The sequence below is a fragment of the Leptonychotes weddellii genome, chromosome 6 (assembly GCF_054177405.1).
Source record: "Leptonychotes weddellii isolate Sample4059 chromosome 6, ASM5417740v2, whole genome shotgun sequence".
In the NCBI taxonomy this organism is placed as follows: Eukaryota; Metazoa; Chordata; class Mammalia; order Carnivora; family Phocidae; genus Leptonychotes; species Leptonychotes weddellii.
In genome coordinates this window covers 47816802-47829874 of record NC_138374.1, presented here as the reverse complement: position 1 = coordinate 47829874, position 13073 = coordinate 47816802, and the positions used below count along the sequence as shown (strand labels likewise).

General features: G+C 40.8%; 1 protein-coding gene across 7 annotated transcripts in view; it reads right to left on the bottom strand.

Annotated features, from left to right (window-relative positions):
• Positions 1–11472, bottom strand: part of PPP3CB (protein phosphatase 3 catalytic subunit beta) — a 53448-nt gene extending 41976 nt beyond the window's left edge. For 3 of the 7 annotated variants that reach the window (XM_081822946.1, XM_081822947.1, XM_081822952.1), the window contains exon 1: positions 11272–11470. In XM_081822946.1, coding sequence (XP_081679072.1) covers positions 11272–11356 — 85 coding nt within the window. In that variant the 5' untranslated portion in view covers positions 11357–11470. Of the gene's footprint in view, positions 1–11271 lie in introns of all 7 variants that reach the window. The other 4 variants (XM_081822948.1, XM_081822949.1, XM_081822950.1 and 1 more) reach the window with 3 other exon arrangements.
• Between the last annotated feature and the right edge of the window lie 1601 nt (positions 11473–13073).

The following is a 13073-nucleotide window of genomic DNA, read 5'->3' as shown; positions in this document are numbered from 1 at the left end:
GGCAGAAGGAGAGGGAGAAGCAGACTCCCCACTGAGCAGGGAGCCCTGAGATCATGACCTCAGGTGAAGGCAGACAGGCACCCCAAGGCATGCTTTTACGTTTCAAGACTAGCTGGGATACATTTTAAGGAATGGACACAGGTGGAAGGGTGAAGAAATACCACTATAAATGAAAGCAGATGAAAACGACAGAAGATCAGTGTTTTTCTAACAACACAACACTGAAAGTAGAAAATGTAGTTTCTAAAGAGTACATTTTAATATGTCAGTACATAAGAAAAGGCATGCGAAAAGATATAAGAGGAAAAAGACATGTCCTCTTTGGAGGTAGGAGAAACAAGCTGTGGCAGGTGATCTGACCAGGCAAAAGAAAGCCAACCAAACAGGATTTAGCCTAATGGGGGTTAATTATTGACCTTGCTGGTCAGGAGAGTTGAAAGTTTTTTCATCAAAAATTAATATTCTCAACTACTACTTTGTTTTGCAATTCCTAAGGCATTTTAAAGTATTCCCATCTATTTTCAGGCTTTTAAATGGTTTTTCTTTTTATTTCTAATTCATCTTCAGACAATTATTCCTGCTTTTCTAGGATTTTCTTCCTGTTTTTTTATTTTCATTTTTTAAGATTTCATTTATTTTTGCGTGTGCGTGCACGAGCGCACGAGAGAGAGAGAGAGAGAGAGAGAGAGAGAACGCATGTGTGCGCACACAAGGAGGGGGCAGAGGGAGAAGAAGACTCCCTGCTGAGTAGGGAGCCCAATGCAAGACTCAATCCCATGACCCTGGGATCATGACCTGAGCGGAAGGTAGACACTTAACGGACAGAGACACCCAGGCGCCCTCTCCTTATTTTCAGACTATTTTTCCTACTCTTTTATATTTGTGATAGGGAAAAAGCAAAACATAAATATATGTAAATGTAATGTAAATGGTCAATAACTGAAGTGGCTAAAAAGGAGGATTAGCTGGAATAAGCCAAAGAGCTACAAAATAATCTCAAATCACCAAGTTTCCAACACTGGAAAACTTGATTGGTAGTATTCATTTTGACCAAACTGTTCTGTTGGAAAATTTCCTTTAACCCAAATTTTGGCATGAAGCACATATCTGTAATCAGTAACATTCACAAGTTAATTTCATCCAGATTTAATGTAAAGTGGCTAAAAAAAAAAGTCTAAAGCAAGTTTTAATTTAGGCAATTGGAAAAATAAACCAGGGATACATATTGATCAGGGATGGGGGAAGGGCACAGATATTACTTTTTCCACTACTGGGTAAGGAATCCTAGAAATTAACTAAACATGTTCCCTAACTCTAAGCAAAGGCTACAAATTATTAGCCCCATGAGGTGTCCAACACAGACTGGAGTGCCTGTAGCCTATGCCAACCGAACAACTTTACTATAAAGTTATCGTTCAGAAGCCTGGGCCTCTCATCATTACCATTATTGGCAACTATCCAAATAAAGTCCCTCCTGTCATCTATGTTTCTGAATTTTTCTCTGTATTTCTTTTATACCATGTTATCTCTGGCAGTTCTCCTCCCTCTCAATCCTTTTCATTTTGAATTCCCCTTATACATTGTTTAACTCACCCCTCTCCCTCTAATACACACACACACACCCTCTTCAGATCTTCCTGTAATGCTATCATCTCTCTAGCTTAATTAAATCTTAGTTACCCTGAAGGACAGCACTTTTCAAACACTTTTTTCAAAATGGAGGCTGCACATTTTTCCACACTCCACTACTCTCACCAGAGAAGGCTTTGGTCTTAGTGCAGCTCCACATTACCACTTCCAATTCCATCACTCCAATGAAGAAAAAAATATCTTCTCCTTTGAGGTTCATGCCTTCCAGCTAATTTATCCTTGTCCCTGCCATCTACTAAACTTCTAGTCATCTCTCACATGCAACCCCGGTTCCTGGCTTGCAAGCCTTCTCCATTCAATCCCATTATCAATGTCCATGTGGGATTATCTATGTAAAACCTAAGAACTGAGATGTTCTTCAATTCCTCAGCCTTGGCCATAATTCCTGCTCTGCCTCTGAAATTCTGAACCCCAATTTCTCACTCCATGATTAAAATCTCCTATCCTTCCAGTTCCACTCCCATTACTCCATCTGTTCTTCAATTTATTGAGAAACTGGAGGGGTGCCTGGGTGGCTCAGTCCGTTAAGCGACTCTTGATTTCAGCTCAGATCATGATCTTAGGGTCCTGAAATTGAACCCCATGTTGGGTTCCGAGCTCAGCAGAGTCTGCTTATCCCTCTCCCTCTGCTCCTACCCTCACTCACTCTCTCCCTCTCAAATAAATACATAAAGAAAATCTTAAAAAAGAAAAGAAAAAGAAACTGGACAGCCCCTCCTTATCAACCCCCTTCTGGAAACTGGACAGCCCCTCTTTATCAACTCCCTTCTGGATACCTTTGCTTCTTACAATTTTAAAGGTATTCCATCATCCACCCACTTTTTAAACAACATCCTAAATTGTTTTGCCCTTTTGTCCTATTCTACCTATAAGGGAAAATTGCAATTCGTGGATGAGTTGGCTTCTAAACTTGGGTGCTTAGTATAAAGTCATCAAAACGGCCCAGTGCTACTACAAATTCAGTCTTCAACTTAGTCATATGCATTTCTCAGCAATCTTATTAAACATTCTCTCTCCCATGCTCCTCAGTGGAGATTTCAAATGGTCCCCTCTTTCTTGAACCCTTCATTCAACTTTATCTCTTACTCAGTTATCAACTTTGTATCCAATTTCAGAGAAAATCAAGGCCTTCAGACCAAACTTCACTTTCTTGCTCCTCTCCATCCACATCTACACCAGTATGCATCTTTAAATTTCTCCCCATCTCAGGGAAGAGGTACTCCTCTTGTCCTTTACTAAACATTCTATTTGGGTCCTGCATCCCACTCCCCCAACCTCTTAACTTCAAATCACCCTCCCCACCCCTCCCATGGTCCTATTGTTTCCTATGCCTCTCCATTGGGTCTTTCCTTTGAACATATGAACATACTTACACATCTTTAAGATCTTAAAAATCCAAACAAGTAACTCTCCCTTACTCCTCATCCCTGTTTCTGCCATATATATCCTTTTTGACAACTAAGCTTTTTGAAAGGGTTATTCAAATCTACAATGGGTATCTTCATTTTCTCACTTTTTGTCTATTTTCCTCAATCCATATTTATCTGGCTTCTGCTCTATTCCTCCACCTGTAACTCTCTCCTCTCTTGGGTTCTTGAAATCACTCACCTGGTTTTTCTCGTACGTCTCTGGTCACAACTGATTTGTCTATTTCATGGACTTCTAGTCTTTTTCCTGATCCTAAATGTCAGTATGTCCTACGATTCTGTCCTTGGCCCTCCTATCACACTCCTCTGAACTAGTGATCTCATCCATAACCTCAGTTTCAACTAAAATCTACATTTTGAGGACCCTCAAATAGATTGCTTAGTCTAGATCCCTCCCCTAAACTCAAGATTCCTTGTAAACTATTAAGTATCTGTATTTGTATGTTCCATTCATACCTCAAACTTAGTATGTCCAGAATTTAGGGTATGATTTTTCCCTCTAAACCATTACCATTACTTACCCATCTAGGAATTATCCTAGAATTCCCTTTATTCCTCACCCTACATGGCCAATAAGTCCTAAATAATTCTCTGATCTGTTTCTGTTCCTTTGGTCCTGAGACACTAAGGACTTTTTTTTTTCTAGAATTACACAATCTTTTCAATTTTGCCTACTCTACAACACTCAGTATATACTCTTTCTAAAATTCAAATCTCAACCTTCTCTTGTTTCAGGACTGGCTTTATTATACAAAATCCCAATTCTTTATTTTCACATGGCATGCAAGATCCCTTGTGATCTGAACCTTGCCTACATTTCCAACCCTCATCTTTTGTCACTACCTCACATTCCAGATACTTTCTACACTCCAGATACTTTATTTTCATTTTTAAAATTACATATTACTTTTTAAAAATCTCTGTACTTTTTCATGACCTACTGTTTAGGGGTACACTATTCCCATCTTTTACCTTCTTGTCCTTAAACCTCATTTCAGTGTTCCGATTCTTGAAAACTTTTCCTCATGTTCCCAGACTAAATAAATGGTGTGCCTTCCTTTGTGGTCCTATATCATAGCATATAATCCACACCTATATCATGGCACTTACTAATTGCACTGTAAATATGTCTTCCCCATGTGCTTATGAACTCTTTGAAGGGAGGGAGCTATGTCTTTCATCACTACATACCTGGTGATTAGAACATTGCTACTAATCAATGTTTACTGAATTAATGATATAGTTTACAAAATACTTTTATATCTTGACACTAATTTATATAGCAATGACAATATATTTATACTGCTTTATTTGCAGTTTACAAAGTATGTACTTTCACATACATAAACCTGTACGATTCTCAGAGACATCTGGAAGTTTGGTAGGGCAGGTTTTATCCCTTCACAAATGGGATAAGAGGTTCAGAGAACTTAAATGGCTTTCTCAAGGTGTTTCTTTTCTTTCTTTTTTTTTTTTCTCAAGGTGTTTCAACTAGTAAGGGGTAGAACCATGGTTGAAATTGAGGTCTTCAGAATGCTACTCCAATACAATCTGTCTTAATACGAACAAAATGACAATGCTCTTCTGGTCAAAGAGTCATCAAAAGTTTCCTCATGAAAATGGGTATAACCCACTCCAGTGCCAGGACTAGAAGCATGCATTGGCCACATGCTCTAAAAAAAGATTCAATAAATCCTACAGTACAGTCTTCAAAATTTCAAAGTACCCCTTGGGTTCTTTTTAATCTGTGATGGTTATTTGAATATAGTACCTTTCCCTCAAAATTGGTTCCCCTTCCTGTCTTATTTGTGACATGGTTATCACCACTCTGTCACTGGAATCTGAAATTTTGGTGTCATTGTTCTCTTCCAAGACTCCAAGTCCTACTGATTCTTCAAATTCTCTTTTCTTACATCTCCATTGCTGCAGTGTTAGTTCAAGTTCTTACCATTTTGTGTACTAAAAAAATCTAACTAAGCTCTACTTTTCCTCCGCCTTGATGTACAAAACACTGTTAGATTAACCTACTCAAAAATTTGGGGTTGTTTCTTAAGAAATAAAGAATAAAGGGGGGGGAAGCCTCAAACTTATTTCTAAGATCCTTCCCTATTTGACCATTCTAGTCTTTTACACATCATTCCAATCTTTGCCTCTAACTACAACTGCTCAATTTAATCAATCCCTAAAGCAAAATTAGTCTGATCGTTTCCTTAAAAAGTTTTGTTCTACTTGTTCCCACACCCAATCACTGATCCAATATCTCTCTCTCTTTTTTTTTTTGAATTAGAGAGAGCGCACGGGGAGCAGCAGAAGGAGAGGGAGAAGCAGGCTCCCTGCTGAGCAGGGAGCCCAGTGCGGGGCTCAATCCCAGGACCCCGGGATCATGACCCAAGCCGAAGGCAGACACCTAACCAACTAAGCCACCCAGGCACCCCAATATATCTACTTCTAAAATTATACAGAATTTGCATCATATCTGGTTTCTCTCTTTCCCTTAATGCATGCCTTGGTCATTCTGCACTTGGACTGCTTTGGTCCTAAGACGCTGAATAAGGACTTTTTCCCCCTAGAATTACTACAATCATTTCAATTTTGCCCATGCTATAACACTCAGAATTCTCTTTCTAAAATTCAATAATTAATCTCTGACACGTGATTTAAGCCTCTCCCCCTCCTAATATTTTGTTCTACACAATACCAAGTTACCTTTCAAAAACCAAGATAGTGGATCACTCCTATTTTAAAACCCTCAATAATAATGATGATGGCTACCACTGGTTAATTTAAGAGATAAGGTTAATATAACCTAGGAAATAAAGAAAATATATCAAATGCAAAGGACAGTCACAGTGTGCATACTAAAATAAACATATACACAATATAGACAATGCCCTCTAAGTGATAAAGGTGGATTCTTATATCAAGACTAACAGATTCAATAATCTCAAGAGACAATCATGTGCCAGGCCATCCACTGAGGTACATACTTTACATGGACTATCTCCATTAATCCTTCAAAAACCACATAATAATACTTTATTAATTCTATTTTACAGATGAGAACAGTGAAGCTTGGTGACATCAAGTACCTTGTCCACAGTGAAAAGGTTATTAAGGTAACCTAGGATTCAAACCCAGGCAACTGGACTCCAAAGCCTCTTAATTATCCAGAGGTTATACTGCTTACTAGCTTAAGTTTCAGCTCCTCAATTTAGTGTACAAAAAATGGTTTCCAACATCATCTCCTGCCACTCACAGCCAAGCAGTTACACACTACTGTCTCACATTTTCAAGTTTTTTTTTTTTCAAACTCCATGTCTTTCTGCTGCTGTTTCCTCTACTCCAGTCCTACCTTCTATCTGGAAAAATTCTACTCATCCTTCAAGGCCCACCTCAAAACATAATCCTCTCATTGATGATTTTTCTCCAAATAAGAGAGTTAACTCCTTTACAGCCCCAACAGCACTTTGTACATACCTTGTTATATTATTTATTTGTAATAATGTCTCCTCCACTAGACTGCCAGCACTCCAAGAGAATCTTACTTAATTATACTAATCCAATTCTGTATCTTCAATGCCTATTATGCTTTGGTACAAAGCAAGTACTCAATAAATGTTGCACAAATAAATGGTCCCAATCCTCTGCCTGTTTAAATCCTACCCTTCCTTCAAGGCCTCCTTCTTCCTTGTATAAACCCTTGTTAGACTGACCATTCCAGTCCAGAGTCATCACTACCTCCTTTGAACTCAAACAAGTCATTTATCTGGCAATTATTAATTGCATCCATCCTTATGACATATACAAATAACTTTTCATGAGTACTTATTTCTCCAAGGACCAAGACTATTCTTCATTTTTTTTTATATTTGTCTCCCTGCAGTTTTTAGCATATAGCAGGCATTTAATAAATATTTGCTATTTGATTACTTTGATGTTCCAAAATAAATTTTACATAACATCCAAGGATGCCCAACTATCTTCAGCTAATTTTATCTGTGTATAAATAAACATTTTTATGATAAAATGTAGTCATATGATTGGTACTAAAATACACCCCATTTAATAAAACAAGATTCTTTTCATCAAACTTTTCCTTACAACTCTTGCTAACTCATTCAATAACTCTGGAACCTAAAGCTTTTGCCTTACTACTAAGCAGCTATATTTCTTCCTTGGCATTTTTCTTCTAAGATGACTTGTTACCACAATGTTCTCTCTCCTTCCCTTCCTCTCTCCCTCCCTCCATCTCTTTCTGTCTCTGTCTCTCTCATACACACACACTCACAGACACTATTTTCTCTGTTCCTTTGCTTTCTCTAGGACACATGGTACTGAAGATTTATTTTAGAATGTTTAACAATTTAATGGGGGTGGGAGGAAAAAAATCATTTTCAAGAGTTATCTTTTAGATAGGTAAGTCCACAAAATACATTTAGTAAACAAAAATTAAAATGCAAGTTGCTTTAAAACATGATGAAATAGAACTAGCGAGAAACAATGAAGTAGCCATGTGACCCAAAGACCTATGTGGGTCATCTAGCAATCTGTAATGAAAATAAGCAATCCTAATAAAGCTACGTACTAGAAAATACTTGAGCCAAATGACCTCAGACTTATAAGCAGGGCAGCTAGCAAAAGAACCGAAATGAATCGTGAAGCTGCCTATCAGAAATATATTAGCTTAAAAAACTTAACACTCACACACACACACTTCAGCATTTTGGTTCAATCTGAAAGTCTGATAATTTAAGAGATGAGGTTAATATAAGCTAGGAAATAAAGAAAATATATTGAATGCAAAGGAAAGTCACAGTATGCATACTAAAATGAACATATACACAATACAGACAATGCCCTCTAAGTGATAAAGGTGGATTCTTTTACCAAGACTAGCAGATTCAATAATCTCAAGAGACAATTGAGGTTTACAAATCTGGGACCTCATCTACATAGCAAAAAGTACATTTTTAAAATATCCAGAAATAAAAGGTAGGGTAGTATCTGGATAATTCAGGTTGAGTAAATTGGGGGGCGGGGGGGTGAGGAGAGCAATACGCATAAACTCAGGGTTTTATGTTGTAATTACCCATACCAATTTTGCTGAGGTGGCAGTAAGGCACTCATGCAGATACAATTAGCCATTTTTCCTAGTTTGTTTCCACTTTCTTATTTCCAACTTATCTTAGCTGAAGAATAGAAAAATGCTTAACAGAAAATGGTTAAGAGGGCATACTATCTCACCTAAACCACTGGGCTATAGTAACTTTCAAACAGAAGAATTTGACCTGAGCCAGCAGCAGCTGGAGTAGGCTCAGAAATGAAATTGCTGGGGAGCCTGGGTGGCTCTGCCTTCTGCTCAGGTCATGATCCTGGGGTCCTGGGATCAAGCCAGCTTCAGATTCCACGCTTGGCAGGGAGTCTGTTCATCCCCCTCCTTCTGTCCCTACCCCCACCCCCAATGCTCTCTTGCTCTCTAATAAATAAAATCTTAAAAAAAAAAAATGAAATTGCTTTAACTAGCCAGGCAACCTAATCGCCCATAATCAGCGATATGGAATCACCATTAATAATTTTAATAATTTCGGGGCGCCTGGGTGGCTCAGTCATTAAGCGTCTGCCTTCGGCTCAGGTCATGGTCCCAGGGTCCTGGGATCGAGCCCCGCCTCGGGCTCCCTGCTCCGCGGGAAGCCTGTTTCTCCTTCTCCCTCTCCCCCTGCTTGTGATCCTGCTCTCACTGTGTCTCTCTCTGTCAAATAAATAAATAAAATCTTTAAAAAAAAAAAAATTTTAATAATTTCAGTGAAAAGCTATTTAAATTGATACATGAATCACCTACAGTATTCCAAGATCTCAAACTTCATATGAAGTGAACTTTAGGCACATGATATTAAACACAGAAAGATTTATAGCCCTTGCGAAACTGTCATGACCATAAAATATAGCCTTCCTGACTAAAAGTGTAAGAGTATAAAATTTAGAAACTATAAGGAAAGGTTCAGGGAGTAGAAGACTACTTGTATTCAATGCCAACAATAGTCTCCATGATATTACTACTATGAAACGATACAGATGCAAAACTAGCACATACTAAACTTTTAAGAAATCTGGATTTTAACAAATTGAACTAGCACTGTGGCCATATATGTTCTGACAAGGGTGTTCTCTATCATCAAATATAACATTATGGTACAATTATTGAAAGAAGGCAGGCAAGAAGCCTGAAGATGAAATCCAAAAGTGGATTTCTGTATGAAAGGTGAATTTCCCAGTCTGCGGAGGCCAGAGCAGAGACTCCATGAGCAGTGCAAACCAGTCTGTTGCCACCATCTCTAAACATGTGATCCATATCACGCATTCCAGCTGCTAACAAATTCCATAAAGAAATGAAAGTTGTTTTGGTGAAAAATATGCTACTATGCACACGAGATCTTATACCTATGAGCTCTATTTAACTATAATTTTCTACACCAACAAGCTCCTTTCCTATTTAATCAAATGACTTTTATTCCATATCAGTAACTTTCAAATGTGACCATCCTGGATTCACAACTCACCCCTAAGGAATAATGCCTTTATGTTTGGAATCTTATTTTTACTGTTATTAAAGCAGTACAGTAGAGGAAAACATTATCATATGTATGACAAAAAACAGTAAGATTCACAAGCATAAGGAAAGCACAAACTCATTGCTCGGGAATGTGACCGGTTGTCCTAACAGTACAATGAAAAGTGCCCAGGGGAATGGACAAACAACACAGATACATAGTCAGAAAATGAAGCAGCAGCCCATGTCTCTGTTCCCAACCCCCACAGAAGTCCAGGATTTCCTGTCAGGACAACCAATCTGAACTACCAATCTTTTTTTTTTCTTCTTCTCTTTTTATAAAGATTTCTCGGGACAAGAATTCCATAAACCCTTTATTCAGCTCATTCCAATGCCTGGCCCAACTGGATATACTACTAACTTTTAAAAACTGTCTATACAAGCCTGGATACAAATCAGTGTTGTTATTAAAGAAGGCTCAAACTGAAAAATTAAAATTAAAAAAAACACAAAGGAAAAAGGTTTTCTTGTTTTTAAATATTTTAATGGAAACATATCTGGTCAAATTTCAAAAACTGGACTAACAGTGTTTAAACATTGTGCCAGTATATTTGAGAAGCTGAATGAAAATAAATAAGTAAAAGAAGTATCTAGCCTTCCAAAATAAACGTAACACAACAAAGAAAACTTTATTCTAAAATGATGTCAATTTATTGACCAAGCTACACAATAAAGAAAAATCATTTCAGATTGTTTTTCACCTCCACAGCGGTGTTTGAAGTTGATGGGCTCTCCCAGAGAGCATGGAAATCTTAAGCAACAATTTGCCCTCAATATCTCTATTTTAAATTAATCTGCTTATCTGTTGTCGGTAAACATACATAAATTCTGCCCCAGCTGAGAAATATTTAATGTTTTCTTCTATGGGTGTTTGTTCGCAAGGTGAGGGGTAACCCCTTTTGGCCTTTATACCAGTGTTGATCGGTTTTCTAAGTAAATGCTTCTTCCTATCCACAAGGCGCTTTTTTTCCTTTCATGCTGCCTTTTCCCCATCTATTTTGCACTTAAAGCCGGGGCCCCCAAATCCTGCTTCGTCTCTTCACCCTTGTCCAATCCCACATGGTTCCCCCAGTTTCCGCGTGGAGTGACACCTGAGGGCCAAGCGCGAACCCCTGCGGCTGGCGCTAACTAGGCGCGAATCGGGCTGACGGCTGTCACTGGGGAGCAGGCGTGGGCCAAAGCCGAGGTGATTTCTGACTGCTCATCGCCCGGCCCCGCGTGGCTGAAGGTCTCCAAGCCCCTCGGTCCGCCCAGGCAAGCCAGGCGTGCAGCTGTCGCGGGGCAGGAAGCTAATCGCGGCCTCTGGGACGCTTTGACAGGCCCAGGAGAAAAAGAAAAGGGCTCACTGCGGCTAGGAGACCTCAAGAGCGAAACGCCCGCCTCGGGCCTGAAGGCAGGCGAGAGACGGCGGAATCGCCGCTACCGACTCAGCCCAGCCCAGCAGGGGCCCGCCCAGGGGCCACTCCCCAAGGGAGGCAGCCAGTCACTCGCCCGCCCTTCCGGGGCCGCTCCGGAGGGGACTGTCTCCCGCCCGCCCTCACACACAGCTCCTCAGGCCAGGCCCCCAGGGCTTCGTCCACCTCTCACCTTTGACGACGCGGTCAGCCCCCGGAGGGGGCGGCGGGGGCGGGGGTGGGGGCGGTGCAGCCCGGGCCGGCTCCGGGGCGGCCATGCTGGGCCCGGGGCTCGGCTAGGCGCTGGGCCGGGCGGGGCTGGGGGCGGGGGCGGCGGCTACCAGAGCCAAGCGGCGGCGCCGCCGGGGAACATGGCGGACCCTCTTTCCCTACAGAGGGGCTAAGACCGGCATGCACCGCGCTTTGCGGGGGCGGGGGCGGGGCAGACTCTAGGGACCTGGGCAAAATTACTGAGGCTGGGAGAGAAACAGGACAAGGCCAAGGGATCAGGTTAAAATTCTGGGCCCGCAGAAACAGTAGAGAGTGAAGAGGGAGGGCTATCTATTGCTAATAGCGGCAGTGAATGAGTGCGAGGAAACATGACACTGGTTCTCATGGAACTCCCAGTAGGATGGGGAGACTTAAACCTCAGAATATACTAATAGAGAAAAAAATGTATAACAATTTGACTACCAAATCTGGGTACTTTGGTTGGTAACGGCAGGAAAATAGACGAGGCATTTTAGGTTCTAGAGAGAAGTGACTGTTCAAAATGGAGTTTGAGAAGCTGGCCCTTATGTTTAGAGCCTGTAACCCTGTACCCTGAAGGTACAGGGTTAAAACAGGTAGAGCAGAATAGGCTCCAAGGCTTAAGAATCAAAGCAGGTAAGGGGAAAGGAAGGGATGACACCAAGAGATGTCCAAAGTCTACAGAATTCACCTGAAAAAGACACAGCCTCCCTCTTGACCCATTCAGAAAATAGAGATTTAGAAGGCAGAGGAGTATGTAGAGAACTGGAAATTGGAAATTCGTTTCTCATAAGCGATACTACATATAGTACTTCTGTGCACATACAGAATCTGAGCCCAGGTGACTTATGGAAACTTTATGGGGATGGACCTTCATGGGAAAGGGGATAGTGGGACAAGGACTGATTGTTCAATCAATAATTATTAGAAGGTGGGGCGCCTGGGTGGCTCAGTTGGTTAAGCGACTGCCTTCGGCTCAGGTCATGATCCTGGAGTCCCTGAATTGAGTCCCGCATCAGGCTCCCTGCTCAGCGGGGAGTCTGCTTCTCCCTCTGACCCTCCTGACCCTCCCCCCCCTCTCATGTGCTCTCTCTCTCAAATAAATAAACAAAATCTTTAAAAAATAATAATTATTATTATTAGAAGGTGTGTGTATGACAGTAAGAGATGTACTGAATCATGGACAGAGACCAGTGTATCCACTAAGATCTATGTCTTATTGGCACAGGATCTAAGTAGGGGTAGAAATTCCTGCCCATCCTCCTGCTGAATACTAAATGTGCTCAGAATCTGTTCATGATGGATGATGTTAATTAGGTAAGCAGTGGTCCAAAGGTCTCAAAGAACACCTTTCTAACTCTTCTGTCAATCTCAATGATTTTAGACCTGGGGTAAAAGAAGAGGAAATTGTCCAAAGGGTATTTTTTGCAAAGGGAGCCCACAAAATATCTTTTAGAGGGAGAATTTGGGAGTGAGGCAGAGGTGAAAATGGATCTTTCTGAGCACTAATTGTTCCACTTCACTGTCAACAACCATGTGCTTCAAAGATTTGAGGACCACCAGTGTAAGTGCAGAAATTCCACAAGGAAGGCAAGGGGAGGGGCAGCCATGGGAAGAGAACAAGGAAGGGATAGGAGGCACATCACAAACTTGTAGAAGGAGGGCACCAAGAGTACATAGATCAGGAGTGAGTTTCTAAGAGGGTCTGAATCCCAAGAAAATCACCCTAAGGAGGAAAGGAGGAAG